This window comes from Silene latifolia, chromosome 9 (genome assembly GCF_048544455.1).
Source record: "Silene latifolia isolate original U9 population chromosome 9, ASM4854445v1, whole genome shotgun sequence".
NCBI lineage: Eukaryota > Viridiplantae > Streptophyta > Magnoliopsida > Caryophyllales > Caryophyllaceae > Silene > Silene latifolia.
The window spans coordinates 147,438,473-147,461,979 of NC_133534.1; the positions used below are offsets into that span (position 1 = coordinate 147,438,473).

Here is a 23,507-nt window from a genome sequence, read left to right on the forward strand (position 1 = left end):
GCACGGGGTATTTAGCTAGACATACTAGCGATAATAATAACAGTAAAATTAACAACTAAAGCAAATGAACTCATAATTGAATTAACTAAACAAATAATCAACATGAAACGATAAATTGGCTTTGGGAAAACTAAACTAGCAAGAACTAAACTACGGGAGAAATAAAAGTAAACTGAAATTAAGGAATAGATTTACCGAAGCAAAGGAATAAGCAATGAATCCGAAAGTAAGATGAGAACTTTGTTGAGAATTCTAACTACGAATAACTAATGTATTATAGGAAGTGAATTAAACTAAGCTAATGAATGATAGATGTGTCAAGCAGCAGGTAAAGTTACGTTATATAGGAAAATAACATAACCTATTCCTAAACCTAATTACAATTGGGCTTCGGTCTCTCGTCTTTTAAATTGCGCATCAGCTCGTGGGGTGGTCGATCGACCACAGGCGTTGTACAGTAATGCTTTCTGACAATTCCTGCAGCGCGCACCGATCTTAAAACAGCTGCCATTTCTTCGTTACTTGGTCAAATCAGGCGTTCTACACGGCGTTGGAAAGCTAAGAGGATAAGCTTTCACCTCCAATTAGAATCTCTTAATTATCAGGTCTGGAACTCGAGATATAGCCATCTGAATAAGGCTACAATGTCGAGAAGCATTCTGACAGTCTATAGACCATGTAGGTCAGTCTATAGACCACTGTAGCTGGTAATCCGCTTCTAAAACTCTCGCAAATACATCTTTCAGGCCTTGAAATGCGCACCAAGTTCGCTTCCCGAGTATTTACTCCATGTCAAATGCAATGCTAAGTACTTAGGGACGGATTCGGCTCGATTTCCGCTGGATTCTTCACATTTCTGCAATTTTATACAAAAACACGAAAGTAGACGGAAATAGGGAAAATAGTAGAATAAACTACACATTTGAGCTCTGAAATGCATGTAAAATAAGGTGTAAAACATCATATAAATGACACGCATCAATGAGGTTTACATGGGTCATGTCGTGCTTGATGGCATGGACTTTGAGACCCGTGAAATGGCTCTTTACATGAGTTCTGGGAGTGTTTACTACAAGAGCGAAGTGGAACTTTGGCATTTCTTGAATTTTATGGCCTCCGAATGTCGGGAGGTAGCTCGCCAACAGACTTTGTCGCCAGGTTTCGAAGAGGAATGTTATGTGATTCTGGCTCGTAGCCAACAAATGCTCAAAGAAATGCGTGAAGAAAGTGAGCGATTGACCAATACTTATACTCTTCCACCCCCCCCCCCCCCACCACCACCACACACACACACACACACACACCAACGTGAGTCTTTTCCCCCTAATGATTTTGAATTATTGGATGACGACGACGATGGTCCGACTTTTTGTTTTAAAAGTCCCCTTAGTGTCATTCTAATCGACCATTTAGAGACTCATGTTAAAGATAATTACCTTGTAGTAGATGACACACTAGCCATGGGTGATCTTGAGCCTAATCGTAGTGAAAAGGATGAGGATTTGACCGAACCTTTAGACACCTTTGAAAATCCTTTCACAGAGGATGTAGTTGATCCATTTGAGGTTGACGGAGGACTTAGTGATGCACACATAGAGGTTAACTAGGATGAACCCCCACATTTTTTATGAGTCCCATCTCCTTCAGTCTTCATGCCACCAATTTGAGACCATTTATAATGATAATTTGAGCACTAACGATTTGTTTCATGGTCTTAAGCTTGAAGCTCCATCTCTTGTTGATTAGTGGAGTAGTTGGGTGGTTCTCTTTGAAGTCTCTCATGCGCATCTTGATAAGATTTATCAATCCTTACCTTTGATCTTTCATGGTTATATCTTATCAATTGCTTACATTTGCTTTTATATTGATCATGCGCAGGTATATGATCGACTTCTAAGGGCTTTGACTTGTTTTTTAAAGGATAAATGATGATCATATTCATGGAGAATAAGAGTCTAGCAAGACTTTAAATTTGCGCTTCTCGGGAGGCAACCCGTGTTTATTTATGTTTTTGAGACAATTTACAATTTTTGGGCAATTGCAATTTCAATTTGGTTGTAATAGCTAAGACAATAAGACATTTAGTTATGTTTAGTCTTGTAGTAGCTTGTCCTTTGCAGGTACCTTGGTGCATAGATTGGATTTTGCCCCGTTTTCAAGCTAGCTTGAGGAGCTTCTACATTGTTGTATGCTTTATTTCCCTTACTTTATTTCCGCACGTGTCATCCCATCTCCCCTTGTTGGGTATCCTTCTTTGTTTTACACATTGAGGACAATGTGTTGTTCTAGCTTGAGGGAGGGATTTAGTGTGTCTTGTTGCTTTATTGCTTTCATATATTTAAAAATCCAAAAAAATTGAAAAATTGAAAATTTTCATAAAGAGTTTCATGTTGTGTCCACCCATATGTCTTTGCATAATGTCATTCATCTTTGAATTTCCCATATTGTAGCTTTTTAACCTAATAAATCGCTCTTTTAACGGGTTTTGCATTCTTGGGGATGTCTTGACATAGTGGGTGAGGGATGGATTTTGGACGAAGTACACTTGATCTTGACATTGGCAAACTACATATTTGGTAAGGTAGAGCCTCCAATGGTCGGTGCATCTATAACCGGTCCCATTTAGGTGTGTGTAGTTTCTCCTCTTGGTGTGCGTTACATCAAAATGCACAAGTATGGCATTTGTTCCTTATTCTTAGACATGGTATGATAGTTTGTACATGAAGCCTTGTTGTTATGATTTCTCACATGCATCACCCATTTTGAGCTTTTTCTCACTATATGCTACCCCTATTTGTTTCTAGCTACATACCAAATTGCCTACCTTGTTGAGCTAGAACCATCTTGGTGAGTTTTGTAACACCCCCGTACACCAAGATGCCTACGACAACTCCTAAACTCATTTTGACTCATTTTGAGCTTTTTCTCACTATATGCCTACCCCTATTACGTTATAATATTTTAAGCTTTTACAACCCAAAACAACGTAACGAGATACAAAGTGATAACTACGACAACTCCTAAACTCATGCGTCGGGACACCTACTCCGGTAGCGTGGTGACTCGATTCCCTTCCAAGCCCGTCAGCAAACCTGCTAAACCAACTGCTCACCATCCCCAAATGGATCACCACAGTTTTGAAAACACAACACGGGGTCAGTTACTGAATAACCAAAGCAACACAAGTACAAAAAGGCAACCAGCTGATCATCATCCACCTCCGGTCTCCCGATCTCACACAGTAACCGACTACACACCGAAATGTGTAGCCCTGCTAGATTACCCATCGTAACAGGTAATCCTCGCCGCCAGTGGAGGACTACAGCCAATCCCCACCTAAGCCCCAGTCATCAACGAGCGATATCCCTGTCTCTTATTGTTCACATCCCCTCCCGTGACGGGTTCCACGGAGGGCAAACTAGGGTGTGAAGCCACTCCCGTGAGTGACTCCACCACAATCAACACAACACCAATACCACACCAACACCAATACCAACACTCCCACAAAGATCAACAGACAATTAATCATACACAATACAATACAATCTCAAATCAATTAAACAGGAACTGAGTAGGGAAACCCTACCATATCTCCAGACCATGAAAATGCATCCACAATTAGCCAAGCAAGACTCCGAGACGCATCCTACAAATGGTAACCATATCCTATTATAAGACTACCCCAAAAGCCTACTGAAAATGACAACAAAACAGCGACTTACCTAGTGACGCGGGCCAACGACGACAACGGTGATATCCTCACACGCATCCTTCATATGTAATCCCGTCCCCTTCCATGGTTAATGTCTAGACTAGATAAGAGTGTAGGGAAAAGGTGGGTGATAGGTGAGAGAGGGATAAATTAGGGTTATAGTGAAATGGAACCGTCGAAAATGAAATAAGACTTGCGAACTTGCGTTTTATAATAACGCGTCAACAGCGGCTATACTCCGTCGAGTACTCTCATACTCGGCCGAGTAAGCCCTACTCGGTCGAGTGCTCCCACTACTTGGCCGAGTAGTCTCTACTAGGTTGAGCAACCAACGGCGTAAGTCACTTATCTTCACTTATCCTCTCACCTATCCCCTCTTAGGGTCTTCCGTGGTCAAAGGGTCGGTCAAAGGGTTCTTAAACATAGTGGGTATTACAAGTTTAGGGTTCTCTTATCATGGGGTTTGGTCATATTAATAATTTTGATGATGTGAAACTGACGGGATTACTGATTCCCATTGTGGATTTGAAAAAAGGTGAGAAGAAAAAAAATGATTTGAAAAAAATGAAGAAAAATGTAACACCCCAAAAGTATGAGAGGAAAGTTGTCCCACATCGGGAAAATATGGAGCTTGTGATATGTTTATAAGGGATTCCACCCACCACTTAGTAACAAGGCCTTATACTTTTGGGCTTAAGTGAGGATAAATAATTGGCCCAAGAGTGCACATCTCATCATATTGAGATTGTGTTACAACGGTGGCGGTTATTATAAATGAAAATTTGGACCATTTCTCGATTTATGTGTGTCATCCTTGCGGAGGGGCCATGTTAATCTTCTCTCTATCGTTCCAATTTTATCAGATGTCCCCGCATTTATTACAACCCGCCCGCCACCGTCGTAACACAATCCCAATATGATGAGATGTCCACTCTTGGGCCTATTATTTGTCCTCGCTTAAGTCCAAAAGCACAAGGCCTTGTTACTAAATGGTGAGTGGAATCCCTTATAAACAAATCACAAGCTCCATATTTTCCTGATGTGGGACAACTTTCCTCTCATACTTTTGGAGTGTTACAAACTCCCCACTTAAAGAACACAACGTCCTCATTGTGCCTCGGAGCTGACCACAGCCAAGCCCAGAATCCTTCCTCGCTAGGTGGGTAACCCGAGTACTCCTGGCCACAGGCTCACCACACGGTCGTAGGGTCGCTCTGATACCATTTATAACAACCCCCTCGCCACCGTCGTAACACAATCCCAATATGATGAGATGTGAACTCTTGGGCCTATTATTTGTCCTCACTTAAGCCCAAAAGCACAAGGCCTTGTTACTAAGTGGTGGGTGGAATCCCTTATAAACATATCACAAGCTCCATATTTTCCCGATGTGGGACAACCTTCCTCTCATACTTTTGGGGTGTTACAAAAAAAGAAAAGATGATGAAAAAAAAGAGGAAAAAGAGATGATATTTGTGCTTCCATGCCTTATGAAGTTACTGAGTTGGGAAGTTCATTTTTGTGCCGAAAAGTGTTAATTTGAGCCATGTGCGGCTTGAGTTCAATGGGTTATTGTCATGGGATTGGTATTGGTTTTATATGAGAATCCTTGCACATTTGGTTAGTTTCTAGCTTGACATTAGCTCCACATGACCAAAAGCATTTGTCCACCTTCATACCCATTACCCTTAGCCTCTTTTGTCTCTTCTCTTGGCTTCTTTGTGTGCATTCTTGTTTAACATTGTCATGTGGGATTTGGAATGTCTACCATACTAGATTGCAGGCGCATTCTCTTGAGTCTTAGATAGGAGAGTGTCATTCACATATAATTGCCTTGTTCATAATATGAGTGTGAGTGTTTTCCTGTGAGGAGTCCGATGTCAATAAGATCATGCAAGAGTTGAAATGTCCATGTGAAATTCTTTGTGCTACGCCTTCGTGTAAATCTCATCCATGGATTGCATTTTTCCCTATGCCTATGTTGTTTCGGGATTTGATTCATTGTGCTTTAAAGTTACTTGACGGGAATTGCATTTGGATGAGATGATTGTTGCTCGTACCCTTGTCCTTGTCAAACATTATATTGTGTTCTTGCTTGAGGACAAGAAAGGGTTTAGCTTGGGGGAGTTTGATAGGTCTATTTTATATAGAGTTTAACTCCCTATTTTAGCTCGATTTTTTTTTATTATTGCACTTCTATAAGTGTATTTGTGAGCTAATTCCGTGTTCTAGGTGTTTTGCTTGTATTCTTCGCATTTTGTAGGAAAAGAAGCCTTTGGTACCTTTTTCCCGTCAAGTTAGCAAGCACTAAAGTTCACGAGGCTAAAAGAAACAAAACTTGACCATGGAGGGGCATTATGGAAAAATTCTGAGAATGGAAATCCCGAGCATAAAGAAACCAACTTTGGTTGGTGGACAAGTAACAAATGAAGCCCATAAAGATAGAGAAGCAAAGCTTAGGATCCTCTTTTGTGCAATAAGTCAGAGTAATTAAGAGGCATTAAAGCGGGTCATTGAATTCCCTATGTCAATTAATCAACATTTAAAGAACAAAACTGAAATCCCCACGACCCCGATCGGGGTGGGGTGTCCCCGATCGGGGTTGCCCCTCCTTAAATTATTTGGGTTTCAACACCCCTAATTCTATATAAGGGTGTTGAATCCGTCATTTGGAACGGCACTTACACACTTCAAACACTTTATTTCAATTTTTAGAATAGTTTAGATTTTCTTTAAGCATTTCCTTATTGTTCTAAATAAATTCCTTTAGAAATTTCAAGTTATATACAAGTTACATTTCAAGTTATTTTGGTTTTATCTTGTTCTTCATATTCAAGTTCCATTTCTATTGTTAAGGTAATTCTCTATATAGTACTTATTTCATTCCATTGTCATCATGTTTATTAGTATATCACATGTTATTAGCTTAGTTTTCAATATGTGTGAGTAGTTTATTTGTCTAGGGATTAGGGGAGCCATGTATAAATAGTGCTCGTAAATATTGAATTAGGATGCTATAATGTCGATTAAAAGTTTATATCACATGCTTGTATTGTTTGTTATTCTTTGATAATTGATCGCTATCTTAGATTAAATTTGTTAATTCACTTTTATAAGTCGAGAGGCACGAAATTGAATTAGACTAAGCATGTTTTAGTAGACCGATCTAGTAATAGCGAGAGCTCACTAGAACCCGTTCTATGGTTGACAATAAGACTGAGAGGTGGTTGTCTTTAAGCCTAAACAATTATCGTTATTAAGAATTATTAGTTTGACATGAGCATTTACATATTTGCATGTGTAACTCGATTCCTGTAGACTCTTCTTTATTATTGTTTTCTTTCGTTATTTTATCATTGTTTCTAAAACCAAAACCAACACCCAATCGTTAATCAACCTTGATAAAATTCGCTCCATGACAACTTGTTTAGCAACTCCCGTCTCCTTGTGTTCGACCCATATTACTACATTCATTTATTACTAGGGTATTTATCTTTTTGTTAGGTGTGCAATAGCCTATCATTTTTCATTGTTACTGCACTTTCGTGATAACAACAAACTTTTGACAACTAATTGTTTTAACTTGAATTTCTATTGTTTTAAGTTTATGACATTGAATTTTAAATTGAGAATTTGCTATTTCTCCATCTGTCGTCGTTTTGTTAAGTAGAGACTTCTTATAAGTTTGATTAATGAAGGTTCAAACCTCAAAACTGACATTCTTAATTTGATTTATAAGATTTTTCTGAAAGTTGATAAACATTTTTATGTTTCTCCTTTAATTTTTTTTTAAAAAAAATTAGTTTAATAAGAGGAAGTTTGATGATGTAGTGTTTTAATTCGAAAATTGTTGACTTTAAGATGAATACCTACGGGGAGAGTACGCATGGAATAACGGTGTCATTCATGGCTGATTGGCTGGCGGATTGGCGGGCTAGATGGTCAGATGGTGGAGACGGATTGGCGGGCTACTGGCTTTGAGGTGGCGGACCTGGAGGTTTGGTTGTCGTTCACAGCAAGAGCTAGATGAAGATTAATTAATATAATAATAATATGGTACATTTTTTATTGGGCTTGCCATAGATAATCAGGAAAAGTATTGAGAGTTCGCTGGTCTTATATGGTAAGACCGTCCTTCTCAACAATTTGTGAAAGCCCTAAATAACCTGCTAAACGTCGTCAACAAATTACTAAATATCGTCGACAATTTGTAATGACTTTCCTCATTTAGCCCTGACTCTAAACCCCCCATATATTAATATCTTTTTTTCAAGTACGACAGTTCCGTCACGACCGCTTCAATTTCGCCACCAAATTCAAGGAATCGACAACGCAAGTAATCTAAACTAGTTTAATTTTTAAAAAATTTGTAATTAGTTAGTAGATTTAGGTGGTTTAGAATAGAATCGGTATTGTTAGAATGGATTAGCGATTATCGATTACCGCGCCAAAAATTAATCTAAGACGGAACATACTTTTGAAAGTTTCTGAAATACTAAAAAAAATTTATGAACCTAAAAACAATTAGTCATTCATATTCAATTCATGTTGTCAATCTTGTAGTTAGTTTATAATATAGTATCGAGTGGAATGGAGGGAGTATTTATGTATGCAATTCTAGTATTTTCTTCTTCATATAGTCTTCTTTCTCCAACGAAATATCCCTACAAAAACACACACACAAAAAACCACTGAGTGATTAATAACAACAAACAAAATGGTGGAATTTGATTTATGTAATATTATCTTATCGTTATTAATTTAAGTTTTCCTGTAAATAATGAGAAAAGAGGGCGTTGAATCATAAAGATGTAAGTGTATTTACCTTTGAATAACACAACTCCACAAATCTTGATAGCCCCTAAATAGAACAAAGCAACATATATGAGAAGGTTAAAAATGTGAAGAGTACTTCATAACCAATGGAACTTAAAAATAAATAAATAAATTATTAATTTAAAACATTAATACACTTACCTTGATGCTGATAAAATGATAAGAAAGATTATTGACACATATCTAAAATTTTTTTGGCGATGGGGGCAAAAAGATATTGGCTTATTTTGACTCACAAATGTTGTCTTCCATCAAAGATTTATAGCCAAATGAGGATGCGTTTTATGACTTTTGGCATCTTTTTTTATTATTTTCAAATTTAATATATACATAAATATGTAGCAAAGTTTTATGACTTTTGAGCATTCTTTTTCATTATTAGATTTAATATAGACATAAATATAGAGTAAGGAGAAATGAAATGTAAAATGTTTGCTTTAATTTTTTTTCTTTTCTTTTTTTTTTTTTCACAAAATTCACATTGCATGAGAATTGTTTAGGGAGTTATCTTACGAAACTAAAAGATGGTAGATATTTTGCCTTATTTTTTATTTATAAATTATATTTATAGATTTATATAAGTATCCAATTAATGAAATTGAGCAAGTTTATTGCAATAAGATTTAAGGGGGAATTGCACATATAAACATTTTAAAATTAGAGTGATGTAAATTTTTATTTTTCGTTTAACCTATTCTAGTTTGAAAAATTAAAAGATCAATGTTTAATGTTAAGTATTTTATTATTTGCCCTTAATCTTTTAAAAATTCTTTATTATTTTATAAACGGCATAAAATTAGAATTATGTGATATTTATCTGTTGCTTAGAATATTCTAACAATAAAGTAGAAATTAAAAATTTAGTATGAATTTTATTTGATTTTTAACTGTTGTTTAATTTATCTAGAAATTAAAAAGGCCAAATTTTAATGTTTGTTATGCTATTTGCATTTAATGTTTTAGATTTTTTTTTGTCTCACAAATTTTGTCATCCATCAAAAATATATAAAAAATTGAGGATATTTTTTATGACTTTTGAACATCCTTTTTCATTATTATCAAATTTAATATAGGCATAAATATGGAGCAAAGTTCATGACTTTTGAGCATCTTTTTTTTTTTCATTATAATGACATAAATATTATAATAAATATTTGTGTTAATTATGTTCTAAAGTCATAAAGATAATCTTTTTTGTGAGAGCGTTCTTTTGTATGACCGCAATATTTTCTCAATTTTTAAGTCACAAATACTTAAACTATTTTTAAGTTGATCCCAAAAATTTGTTAATATTACTTTGTAGGGTAATTTAGTTACTTGTAATGACCTCATTCAAAATAAACAGTGTTATATTAGAAATAATCAAAATTTCGGTGTTCATGTGGTATTTTTTTTATTATAGAAAATTATTTATAATTGATATACACCTCCCCAAATAGGCTTTTACTTTTTTTGGGTGGGGCACTAACTCAATTATCATTCAATGTGTGCTTTTTTAGTAAGAACTAGTTTTGGAGCCCGTGAAAATCACGGGATCGTTAATAATCTATTGTTTCAATAAGCTTAAAAATTATGGAATATGAATGTTTTTCTTCCAACAAATATTTAAGCGTTATTTTAAATTCTCTTGATTGAATGAGTTAGAGTTTTTAGACCTACAAAATAAAATCTCAAAGGTGTTTAAGGTAGAAAAGTCAAAATATTGTGGTAACACAAAATATGATAATTGTAGATAAAAATATGGCAATGTTTATAGTAATATAAATGAGGAGAGGAAGGCCAAAAAATCATCATTTAAAAAAGGAGTTAGATGTTAAATTAGTTGAGTGAATTAGTTATTAATTATTAATAGGTATAAAGATGAGAAGAAAGTAAAAAATTTATTTACATTTACATTCTTTTGTAACATTAAAATTTGTCATTTTAGGTACCATTTAATTAGATTGTATCGATTTATTTATAAAAGAGTGAATTAAATCAATGTCATGTAATTATAAATTGATAATTCATGTCACAATAAAATTTGCTATATCATGTTTAAATTTGTCTACAAATGGAGATCATATCACGTCTTGAACCTTTCACTACATTTGTGGCTCGATAATCATCACATAAATTATTGATTAATCAATATATTTTCAGTGTCGAAGTAGAACCCAATAAATAAAATTAATCTTAAAGTTAAATGGTGTTCTCTACTTTCTTTTGGTCTAATTCGCCAAGCCACATAAGCTAAACTCGTATATCATTTAGGATAATCCATTAACGTTTCATATTTACAACCTTGAATCTAATGATTTTAATCAACATAGGGATTTTGGACATAACAACCGTATACAAATGAAGCTTTAACCAATGCTAAATCTTTCCATTGTCCAAACATAATCCTTTCCGTCTAGAAAGGTGAATTACATAATACATGTGTTTACATTTACAAAGTTACAACGCCATACAAGGAGAAATTCCTGCATAATACAAATTAAAAGAGAAACACATCATAATTCCATCAAACTAAAAATGCATTTTTTTTGTCTACGTAGAATAAGTTAGAATGTATCAAAATCTAAATAAACACTACACTTAAGATAAATTCATCTTAGTACCATTCTATGGTTTTTAAAATTACTCAACTGGATCAATTATTATTAGTAATAGACAACAACAGTTAAACATTCATAATCAAGAGTATTATTAAAAATAATGAAAATTGATTTCGGCAAAGAATAACTTACCACTCTTTCATACAACTCGTTGTGCCATTAATATTGCATTATCCTGAAAAATCAACACCAAATAATGTTAACAAAACTAATAATTTATCAACATTTGAAATCTAAAATCCTAATTATTTTGTATAAAAAAAAATATATTTCAATTGCTAAACAAACATGGAGTACATATTAAATAAAGATCATCATGATTCATATGAATTATACGTTCAATTAAACACTAAAGACCAAATAGTAATCTTGTGTTAATATATGAGGAGGTTTATATGCATGTGGTAAAGAATTAAGAGAGGTTTCTAACCAAGGGTAGATAGAAAGACATGCATTTACCATTTAATGCATCCTTTAAGTAACATCACTAATGTATGACGCTTTATTACAAAATACAATAACTACTGGGAAGGTGAAAGGCCAAAGGATATGAAGTTACGTTTTTTTTCTTTACTTAGTATGGGTGGGACATGATCGGATGACATGGAGGGTCATGTGGCAGTTTATCTCGACTGACCCATGGCAATTTTTAGGTGCTCCATATACCTTTTAATAGTATTGTATGTATAGTTGTGCGTAATGTTAGCCTTTTTATATTATTCTATATGTTTCATGTTATATTGTCAATAGTTAAATAATTAATAAAAATTATTGGATTCAGAAAATATCCCATGGAATAAATTTTAATGGTTTATCTAGCCTTTTATATATATTGCATAGACTTATTATTATTACTTATAGATTTAATTATAATTCCATGTTAAGCTGTCAATATTCAAACAATCGGTAAAAGTTAATAAATTATTGAATTTTAAAAATTTCATGTGGATGTGAACCCTTCAATCTTACATTTTCATTTAATTATATTTATTTATTGATGAGTGAATTAAATTAATGCCATGTAATTATAAATTTATAATCCATGTCATATTAAAATTAGCCATGTCATATTAAAATTTATCATGTCATATTTATAGGTGTCATTTTAGTTACCCTTTTAATAGTATTGTATAGATTATCCGTCAAGACGTCAATATTGTATTTTAGTTTGTCACTAAGCAAATATTATATAATCAAATACAAAATACAAATTAATTGTAAAAATGGCTCATGGAATAAAATTTAATGTTTTATGTAGTCTTTTAAACTATATTGTATAGATTGATAATATGTGGATTATAATATTGCCATTTCACATTTAATTTGACATGACACATTAGCTTTTTAATTATATTGTATAGATTTGATATTGCGAATCTTGACGCCTAAATAAATGTTGTTTGATTCATGTTTATTGTTGTGCGAGACTAAGGGTTTGCATAGGGAACCATATTATGAATCTTGACGCCTAAATAAATGTTGTTTGATTCAGGTTTATTGTTGTGCAAGACTAAGGGTTTGCATAGGGAACCATATAGTTTTGGGCATGGGAGGATTTAGTTGGGGGGGGGGGGACAGGTGGGCATGTGCCCACCATGGATTTTTGAGAATTCATACTTCTTTTATTCAATTCCACTCTACCACTTGCTTTTTCATATTTGTTAACGCATGTTTTACGCGATAAATATCGTTAGCTACGTATTTGCAAAAATTATAAAAGTTAGATATTTTTAACGTACTCGTAAAGACAAATCAAACAATATCCCACGTGAATATATTTTCACTTACGTATTGAGAGAAAATCGAAACAGAATGTTCATTTGTGAATAGTGTAGAAAATGAAAAGTGGTAGAGCGGAGTTGAATGGAGGAAGTATTAAGTACTATACATTGCCATTAATAGCAGACGGTTGTACTTGGCTAAGTTGGTAAGTGTGGCATAATTCTCCTAGGAGACCCGTGTTCGAACTTTTTTGGTAGATTTAGGTGTAAAACTTAATAATTTATGTTGTTGGTAGGATTTGAACCCCTACCATTTGTATAGAATTTTAACGTAAAACCACTTTGACAACACTTACTTTTGTATATTTGATGAACTAAAAATTATAATAAACGACATTTAAAGATTTATCATATAACTTTCAAGACATGACTTTACTTATTTCTTAAGTTATCTATTTTCTTAAAATATGATAATGTGTATATGATTACGCTAGTTACGCTTTTTTCATAAATTTATTCACAAATTACTAGTTTAATTTTGCATTTATGATTTTAAAAATTGCTCGCAAAATTTACGGTGGAATTATCAAATTTTACATGTTATTGTTAGCCCATTTTCAATCGATATTTTCACGTTTAGCGAGATTAGGCCATGACAATCCATACAGCATGATTTAACCGAGATTTAATATAACGTCATTATTCATATAGCTAAAAAAGTGATCTCGTGATAAGGGATAACTTCGTTAGAATAGGTAGGAACAAAAAAATTTGTGCCCCCCTTGAGGAAAAATCTTGCGTCCGTCCCTGGTTTTGGGGAAGAGGCAATGATCATAGGCCGTCTTGCGTCGTGCGTGCGCCTGTATTTTATCCACTATAAACTCAAATTAGTATGAAGTGTGAAGTAGGGGCCGAACTCGTAAAAGTCAAACAAATGTGTGCAATAATTATCTCTTCAGCAAGTCTTGCTATAGACGGATATATCCGTTTATAGCAAGAGACGGGTTAAATACCTTTAAAGTGGTGACATTTTTGGGCCCCACCACGCCAGTTGTTTGTCTTATGCGTAATGTGGTATATTACTTGGCCCGTCTTTAGTTATAGATGGATAGTTGCCGTCTATAATGAGATTTTGTGTTATCTCTCAAGTAAACAATTGGGGAGCGTTTTTTATTTTGAATTTTGGGAAAGTGGTAAATTTCCCGATTTGCATTCTAATTCTACTAAAATAAATATAATGAGAGGCGTTTGATTGAGGGGTCTCAAGAAAGGGAAAGAGATCATCCCCTTACAACTTACAAGTTGTTTGGATGCATCATTTTTCCATTCCCTTTACCCATATTTGGAAATGGGTCTACTTCTCATATCCCCAAAATCCATTTCCCCTCCCCCTTTTAGAGTATCAAAAACCATTCCTGATTCCCTCCCCAAACCTCACCATGCACCCACCACCAACACCATCCTCGTTGGCGCCACTGACATCGCCTGTCGTCGACCATTTTGTCCTCCACCCGGTCGTTGGCGACTCCGTCGTTCTGCCACCAAACTACCCAAGTCATCCCTTACCGTCACCCTTCGAAATTCAAGCCCAAACCACCAGAAAATCACCATTCCACAATCGGAATCCCCTCTCACCCCATAAACCACTCGATCTAGTGGTTTAGGGGGCGGGGGAGGAGATTTCGAGTGTGTAAAGGGGATTTCCCGGCGATTTTGTGGTGTTTATGGGGTCGGAGTAGTCAATTTTCGTACGGTAGGGAAAGGGTGGTCGTCTGGAGGGGAATGGGGTCGAAGGTGGTGTCCGGCAAGGGTGCGACGCAGATGATTGTCCCTAATTATAATGGTCGGAGATGGTGGTTTTGGGTTAAGGTGGGGTGGTAGTTGGTTTTGGGTGATTTATTTTAATTCCCTTACCTATGTTAACACTTACTCTTTTCCTTTCCTTTTTTTGATTCCATTCCCTTTTGCCTCAAACGCCCCCTGATTTCTAATTGATAATAATCGATACAACATCAAAACCTTAATCCCAAAATGATTTGGGGTCGGCCGACATGAATCATTATTTAAAATCGTGCATGGGTAAACGCACACCTCAAAATACGAACAAAATAGAAAAGAAAAAATGAAAAACAAAAGGGAGAGTGAATAACAATTAATTGATAATAATAATAATAATAATAATAATAATAATAATTGATAATAACGATTAATTATTGACTCTATTATTCTACTTTATCATTGAACAATTTGTTATTAAAATTATGAATTCTGATTCTCACTTAAGATTATGGGTTTCATACGCAACCCTTTACCAATTCCAAGGTTCCTTTATTAAAGATGGATGACTGGTGGTACCACAAAAGTAGATGTTTATCTCACTTTACATGATGAAATCGGTGAGAAACGTAAAAGGGATATCATGGAGGACTCCAGGGCCAATATACTGGCATCGCAAACTCAGTAGTCTTATGTCTCGGTAAAAAGCCACAGGGCACCACAGGAGACGCCTACTCATTTTAACATTTTCATACTCATAATTAGGAAGAGAATATCATTCACCAATTTCAAAGTAACTTCGCCATCTAAAAAAGACAACATGACAATCACAGCTCACAAAATCCATTAGATTTCTTAACCACCTCCAATATTCCATGTTGAAATGGATAAAAAGCAAGTACTGCAACAATCCTAAACTCGGTCAAGGATTTACATACGAGATCTGTTTCAAATTCTGCTTAAGAAGACTATAAGAGCGACATTAGGAGGATAAACTTTTGGTACAAGACAACACTCACGATTCAACCATTGGTTCGGGCCCAGATGATTCTGCCTGAGACGTAATTGGTCTAACGGAATTAAATAGGACATCTTTGATTACCTGGATAAAGATAGAGAAAATGAGATTAGCTTATACGTTCAGAAAGGAGTTCTCGCTTGTGAAGGACTTACAGTGATCAGCACAGAAGTATGGCTAAAATTACAAATTGATGAAAGGTAGCAGGCAGCCTAGGAGGAATAAGTAAATACCTGGGACATCAAACCATGGACCTGCTCGACTGTTATCTTAGTACTATCACGTGTTATCTTAGCAAGTGCTGGCTCTTCCTGAAATTTATTCAATTTGCAGTACAGTCAACAGCATAACCCAAGAAGTGCACAGGATAATGATATTCACTTTGAACTTATCTAAGGCAGCAATGAAGAACTGGCTATATAACAAGTAAACATAGACTGTGAAGGCGAGAAGAAAAGTTTTTCAAATTTGTCATCTAACGTATGCATTGGATCATGCCATTATATAGAAATGTACCATGTTCTAGGAATCAGATAGAAGGAAATTGTTGCCAGTCTGTTGGAGGGGAAGCACTAACTATCAATTCATTTCTTTGGATAGATAGAATCGGAGAAAAGGTAAGAGAGGAAAAGGGTGGGATGCAGATTCCTTTATTTGGTCAACAAAATTGAGGTGGAGGGAAATGGAGAAGGGAGGAAATGAACATAGCTCCATTCCCCATCGCATTTCCTTCCGTCCCTTAATTAACCTCCCCTCCATCCCACCTCTTTTGGTATCCAAACAAGGGGCAAAAAAGGGCGGAAGACACATATTGCACTCTTGCCACTAATTTCATTCTAATCTGACTTTTCAGGTCGGGAAACAACAATCCGAGCTCAACAACCAGCCTTGGGCTAAAGTGGATTTTCAGATGCTAGGAAGAACAATTTTCAATAATGACCTGTGAGTTGTTGGCTAAGTCCCAGAAAGTCTACGCAATTCTCTGACATGATTTTCATTTTGGGTCACCCAGAAACACGTATATGGCTATATGTGTTGATCAACATAGGGGTTAAGGCTCAGTAAATCCGACCCTCCAAACACCGCCATACTGATTGTTGTATGACTTGTGGCAATCACGAGTTGGTGAACTAGGCATTAGTGATGAAGAAAATAATAGAAGGTTTCTTTGTAAGTTTGCATATCATTGAGCAAATAAGCATATACTCCGTAGAGTCCCTACTATGGGAAGCCATGGAAACAGGTATGGAAAAAAAAAAAACAGTAATTACCCAACAAACTTTTTTAAATAAATTACCTCTTTTTTCTTTTGAGAAGGCGCAACTATAGACCCAAAACGAGAATGAGCCAACTGGTTTTCTGCCTGCTCCAATTTCTCAGCTGCAACAAGGCAAGGTGCCATTTATGATTAGTGACTTTAGATTAAAGTGACAACATTCTACTCATACAATATCAGCTAAAGTAAAAACAGGCCAATATATTCAGAGGTTGAAGTAACATATAAATCAGAGTACCATAACGTCGGACCACCTTGTTCAGGACATATTTACACAGAAGTGAAGTATGTACACTAGTGGACTAATTTTTCAAACTAAAACCTCTGACCTTTTCTTTTGTGTGTGTGGGGGTGGTGGGTGAACAGTGTGCACACTGCAGAAACTAGTATGCCGATATTATGCAATGGAAATAAGGTATAATCACAGGTATGGCAATGGTCACATAGTTGTGGTTTCAACTATGTTACTCCGACAGTTCACTTTGGTTGCGTGTCGCATGTTAACACTTGAAGTGTCCAACACGACATGACACCTCAACACTTGATTTTAGACCAAACAATTAAAAACTTCGCAGAAAATAAACGTATTCAATACTCATACGTTTGCGTCATCTTGGGAGAATTTCGGGAGATTGCGGGCGTAGCTTAGTTTGAAAATGCGCAAGGCGCACAGAGGCGCAAAGCGCAAGGCGAAGGCACGCGCCTTTTGGACGTAAAGCGCCCTATTTTTTATAACAAATTTGTGATTTCCAAATAAAATTTTGGGGAACAATAGCCTTTCTAGGAGTTTTCAAGTTGACTAAAATGTCAAGGAGTAAAGTTGGGAATAATGGGGAAAAGAAATGGTGAGCCTTGTGAAAGATATGAAAAGTGCGTACTAGTTAGCCTTGTCTAAAAGGTGCACCTAAAATGCACCGAGGCATTTTGGCTAGTGCCTCATCCAAGGCTAGGCGCACTCAAGGCACGCATTTTTAAACTAAGGGGCGTAGCATGGCGAATTGCAGCCAATCCAGCTGTAATTTAAAACCATTTACTAGATGTGTCAATTATTCACTTATTAAAATTTGAAATATAATTAGTGTACCACATACTTAGTTGTCTTACTACATGTTCACTCTCTAGGCGATCTTTTCAAAATACATGCACCATTTCCAAATGCACCTGTTTACCAGTCTTTTTTTCTTTTCTGATTATTCAGGGTAGAAATTAAGATATTAAGTCCTGGAAATATCTTAAAGTAGCAGTGATTATTGAAGTATCATCTTTTTCAGAGTTTTTACAACGCATTACAAAACAAAAAATACTGTAACCACGCTGAAGAAATCTGTTATGTACCAGGTGCATATTCATACGATGGCTCAGATAAAACAATGAAAGAACAGAGGCATACCGAGATCAGATATTTGCCCAGCAATATAGTCTCCATTTCCCAGCAAAGGTGATGAGGAAAGGGTATTCACCCAGTATTTGTTCCACAAAAGATCCAAGAGGTGGCAATCAAGAGAAGACTTGAAATATGTGATGTCCAATGAGTAATACTGCCAAAGAAGAAACAAAAAAAAGACATGTGAGGATATATACGCACACAAAATAAGAGTGAAAGCAAAGCAAGAAGAAAAGAAAGAAACCTGTTTACAATGCACTCCAAAGTCTTCAATCTTATTTAAGGGAATGGTTTGATATTCTGAGATAGGCTCATCTGGTGGCTTATAGCCCTCCGGGTATGTCCTGAAAGCACCAATTTCAACTTTTCCAGCAGAAACAGTTCTGGTTGGATCAATGACGACAGCCAGGAAGGGTTCTTGGAATTGTTGGTTGAGCATTTGTGTAGAAACATCAATGCCAGAAAGCCAGCAACCATAACCAGGATGAGAGTGGTACCAGCCAACCACATTTTCCAGTCTTCCAGCCTATGCAACACAGGTTATGTGGAGTAAGGAATAAGCAAATACTTAAAGCACGAAACATAATTGACATCTCCTAAACGAGGCAGAGACTGTCAAGAACAATATACATGACAAAACCTAACTGAAGGATTCAACTTATTTGAACGACAGTATCAAAAGAGAAGGCACATTCCATACATAGGATAGTAATCTTCAGAAAGGATGGTTAAAAAGACAACATTATCGCAGTGGCTCAACGACATTGATGCCCAGATACGTAATTTATCGGATGTAAGCCACCTTTTTCCCTTAAAGCACTTGTACAGAGTAATATTTGCGAATAGTTATCCCAAGAGTACATTGGCTAATGAGTACGAAGTAATAATTAAGTGCAGGGAACAAGGAAAAAAAAACACATAACCGAATTCTTTGGGTTGTAACTCTTAACCCTAACATGGTTGAACAATTGCATAAACTGATCCTAAATCAAATATAACCCCTAAAATTCATCAGTGTAAAAAACCCAAAAAGATGAAAACTTTTCATCTAATAACAGTACCCTCAACTGATCTAAACAAATGACTTGTGTGCAAGCGCTTGTACGGAGTAATATTTACGAATAGTTATCAGAGTCCATCTATCACAAGAGAACATTGGCTAATGATTACGGACAAAGCCGAATACTTTGAATGTAACTCTTAACCCTAACATCGTTGAACAATTGCATAAACTGAACTTAAATCAAATATGAAAAAACCCAAAAAGACGAAAACTGTTTAAAAGGCATACAAGATAAGAATGAATAGAAATCCTAACCCTAACCCTAAGAATGGAAAAAGAAAGGTATTTTCTTACCTAATCAAAATAAAAAAAAAAAAAAAAAAAATGGAAAAAGAAAGAAGAGAATAGAATAGAATAGAATTGGGTACCTGTTTATTAGTAGTAGAATAATCAACCATATATTCATAAGCATCAGCCTGGGCATTAACCCTAGTTTCAGTACCTTCAACAGGTAAAGCAAAAGCATCCATAACAATAATAGCATCACCATCAGTTTTACCCTGCATTAAACCCATTACTTCTATATTCCCACCTGATCTAGCATGTACTACCATCTTTAGTAATGCTAATGCTGATACTTTTACCCTTTTGAAGTAATGAGGTTCATTCGTCCATGGTTTCTCTTGTTGGAATTTCACCTGTGCCGCTTCGTCGTACTTGAATATTGCATCTGATGCTGCGTCGTTTACTGTTTCTATATTGTTCTCTATTTCCCATGTTTTCTGCGCTATTGTCTTCGGATCCATTCTTCTTCTTCTTCTCTTGCCCTTATTTTTCACCCAGGCAGAACTAATCAAGGGTTTACATCCACCTCCACCTTTATTTATAACGCCTCTTTCATGGATTTCGATTTGGGTCCAATAACCCTAACCCACACCCTTAGCGTCAACACCCGTTTGAGACGTGTTCCCACTTCAAATTAGGTAAATTTATTAAATATATATATATATATATATATATATATATATATATATATATATATATATATATATATATAAAAGCGAAGATCCTATGAGTCACCTATATATTTGTCAATGATCCATAACACAATATCACGCACTATACAAAACAATATCACGAATTTTTTTTTCCGAAATTTTTTTTTTCAATTTTTTTTTTCGAATTTTTTTTTCAATTTTTTTTTTCAAATTTTTTTTTTTCGAATTTTTTTTTCAATTTTTTTTTTCGAATTTTTTTTTTCAAATTTTTTTTTTCAAATTTTTTTTTTCCGAATTTTTTTTTTTTTTTTTTTTTTTTTTTAAGCTGTGATATTGTTTAGTATAACGTGTGATATTGTATTACAAAATAATATCACGATTTTTTTTTTCAATTTTTTTTTTTTCGAAAAAGTTTTTTTTTTTTTTTTAAAAAAAAAAAATTAATGTATGCTGTGATATTGTTTAGTATAACGTGTGATATTGTATTACAAAACAATATCACGATTTTTTTTTCGAATTTTTTTTTCAAAAACTTTTTTTTTTCAGTTGTGATATTGTTTAGTATAACGTGTGAAACTGTAAGCTGTGATATTGTATAGTATAAATCCAGTATTTTAATATATATATATATATACACGTGTCAACCCAGTATTAAATACGAGTATTAATTACAGCTGAATATTAAATATAAACCTAATAAATGCAGTATAAATCTCAGTAAATAATAATTATAATTTAATAAATTTTATTACAAAATTATATTAAATAATTACGTTGATTTAATTCTAAATTTATTAAAAAAATATTTTGATAAAAATTCTAAATTGTAAATAAAAACGTTCATTGCGAAAAATGCTTTCAATCGAGTATACTTTTCATTATATTTATTGACATATTTTGATATGTAGAGATGATTAAAGTGAGCTTCTTACAATGTTTTACATTTACGTAAAAAAACATTTTGAGAAAGTTATAAAACTTAGACCATTAATTTTATTAAGAAAAATATATTTTGAAGAGTCATTGTACATATTAAAAAAAAAACTTAAAAAAAAAACTACTAAGATATAAGTTTTTACAGTGTGGGAACGAAAAAATTATAATGCGATAAAATGAATACATATGAGATTTTGAAAGGTTTAAATACTGTGATAATAAGTATCTATGTACACAGTGATCACGAATAAGTTTGAATAATTAAATACTGTGATAATAAGTATCATTCTACGTGGAAAAAAGTCTAGGGTTTCTCCCTAGGGTTTCCTGTTTTTTTCCTCCTTTGCATCCTCCTCCTCGATCGAGGCCTCCCTCACGATCTTCTATCGTGCCTGGGCTTCTTGTTTTGTTTGTTTTTTTGTGTCTTTGTTTTCTTGTGCAGGTTTCCAGACGATGAGTAATACGTGGGGCCTAACTCGGAGTGGGAAAGAGCATGTTGATGAGGGAGGCGGTGGCAACTTTGAAGCTTTTGATTGGGATGAGGGATTTGTTGAACAGGTGGAGGTTAATCGATGCATGCTTGTGGGAAAACTATGGGCGTCGAGAGCTGTAAATGTGAAAGCGGCGATTGATACTATGATTAAACTATGGAACCCGTCGAAGCTTGTGGCTGGTAATGTTATTGACGCGAAGGAGAAAACCTTTGTTTTCCGCTTTGATGATGATCGTGATAGGGCTAGGGTTCTCGCTGGACAGCCATGGCATTTCGACCGTTTTGTTTGGTGTTTCAATGAGCCAAACGAGGCAGGTAAACTCTCTGATGTTCCTCTCAACCATTTCCCTATTTGGATGCGAGTTTACGACCTCCCCATATCGGGTCGTTCCGATGGCCAACGCTCGAAAAATTGGTGCTAGTCTAGGACAATTCATTGATGTCGATTTGGGTCCTAATACCGAATTGAATAGGGCAATTAGGGTTCGTGTCCTTTATGATATCCGTCAGCCACTGAAATCAAATATCCCTATCAGGATGAAGGAAGGAAAAATTGTCAAATTCGATGTTAAATATGAAAGACTTCCGCTTTATTGCTATGGCTGTGGGGTTATTGGACATGGCGAGAAGGATTGTGAACATGGTCCGTATGAAGACGAAGATCTTATCTATGGGGATTGGCTGCGGGCTTCGCCGTGGAAAGTGACTAAAACTGCGAATTATGATGGACAGAGTAAGGCACGGCGTGATTTAAATGGGTTGTTTGATAAGGAGAAGCAAGAGGATCATGAAATTAATATGGCCAAGATGATAGAAAAACTCCAAGTTGTTGCGCTCGATCTTCGCAAAAAGAAGGAGCAAGTAAATCAAGAAGGGCAACCTCAACAAGAACTGAACACCAGAGAGGGAATTGAGCAGGTGGGTGCTCGGCCAGATGGGGGAGGGCAGGTTTTGGTGGGGTTGAGCCAAGGGGAAAATGTGGTGGACAAGGAGGGGGGTTTTCTACGGATATGGAATGGAGGGAGCCCTATGACAATGAGGTGGTGACACCAAGAAGGGAGGCAGGAAATAGTATGGGGGGCACGGGTATGGTGGCTAATGGAATGGGGCAGAGGGTTGGGGGTGGCAAGGCTGTGGGGAAGAGCTGGAGGAGATGGCCGAGAGATGTGCAGGGAGACAGTGGCAGTGGCAGTGGGCTAAGCTCAGCTATCGAAGGGAAGAGAGGTCGAGAGGAGGACATGGGAGATGAGGGGTGTAAGCGTACGAAATTATTCACAGACGGGGACGTCTTAATACCCGAGGCGGAGGTTGAGGGAGCTCAACTCCGCCAGACCCAATGAATCTTCTAAGTCTCAACTGTCGGGGTCTGGGCAACCCCGACACAGTGCGTGCCCTTTGTGCTTTGGTGCGAAGGGAAGCCCCGGCCATGATCTTTTTATGCAAGACAAAGCTTTGTGGTCGTGAAATGCGGAGGGTTCGGGAAAAACTTGAAGGGTATTACGGGTTGGAAGTGGATAGTATTGGGAGATCGGGGGGTCTTGCGTTTTTGTGGAAGAGGAACATAGAGTGTACCTTTGTGTCTGCTTCGGTACATTATATGGACTTCACGGTTTGTGAGGGGGATAAAAACTGGAGAGTCACAGGTTTCTATGGGTGGTCGTCTGTGTCAGAGCGTCACCTTTCTTGGGAGCTGCTTCGTGTCCTCAAGGGTCAGATGGACCTTCCGTGGGTCTGCATTGGAGACTTTAATGAGA

At 35.9% G+C, this 23,507-nt stretch overlaps 1 protein-coding gene and 1 pseudogene across 1 annotated transcript; both read right to left on the bottom strand.

Moving 5' to 3' along the window:
- Window positions 1-4,488: 4,488 nt before the first annotated feature.
- LOC141604302 (U6 spliceosomal RNA) lies at window positions 4,489-4,597 on the bottom strand (annotated as a pseudogene).
- Window positions 4,598-15,479: 10,882 nt separating this feature from the next.
- LOC141600142 (COP9 signalosome complex subunit 5-like) lies at window positions 15,480-20,326 on the bottom strand. Its single transcript, XM_074420326.1, has 6 exons — window positions 19,755-20,326; window positions 18,568-18,849; window positions 18,330-18,477; window positions 16,961-17,043; window positions 15,897-15,974; window positions 15,480-15,747 (listed from the first exon to the last, which is right to left on the bottom strand). Exons 1-6 carry the CDS (start codon window positions 20,130-20,132, stop codon window positions 15,661-15,663), a joined length of 1,056 nt encoding a protein of 351 aa, XP_074276427.1. The 5' UTR covers window positions 20,133-20,326; the 3' UTR covers window positions 15,480-15,660.
- Between the last annotated feature and the right edge of the window lie 3,181 nt (window positions 20,327-23,507).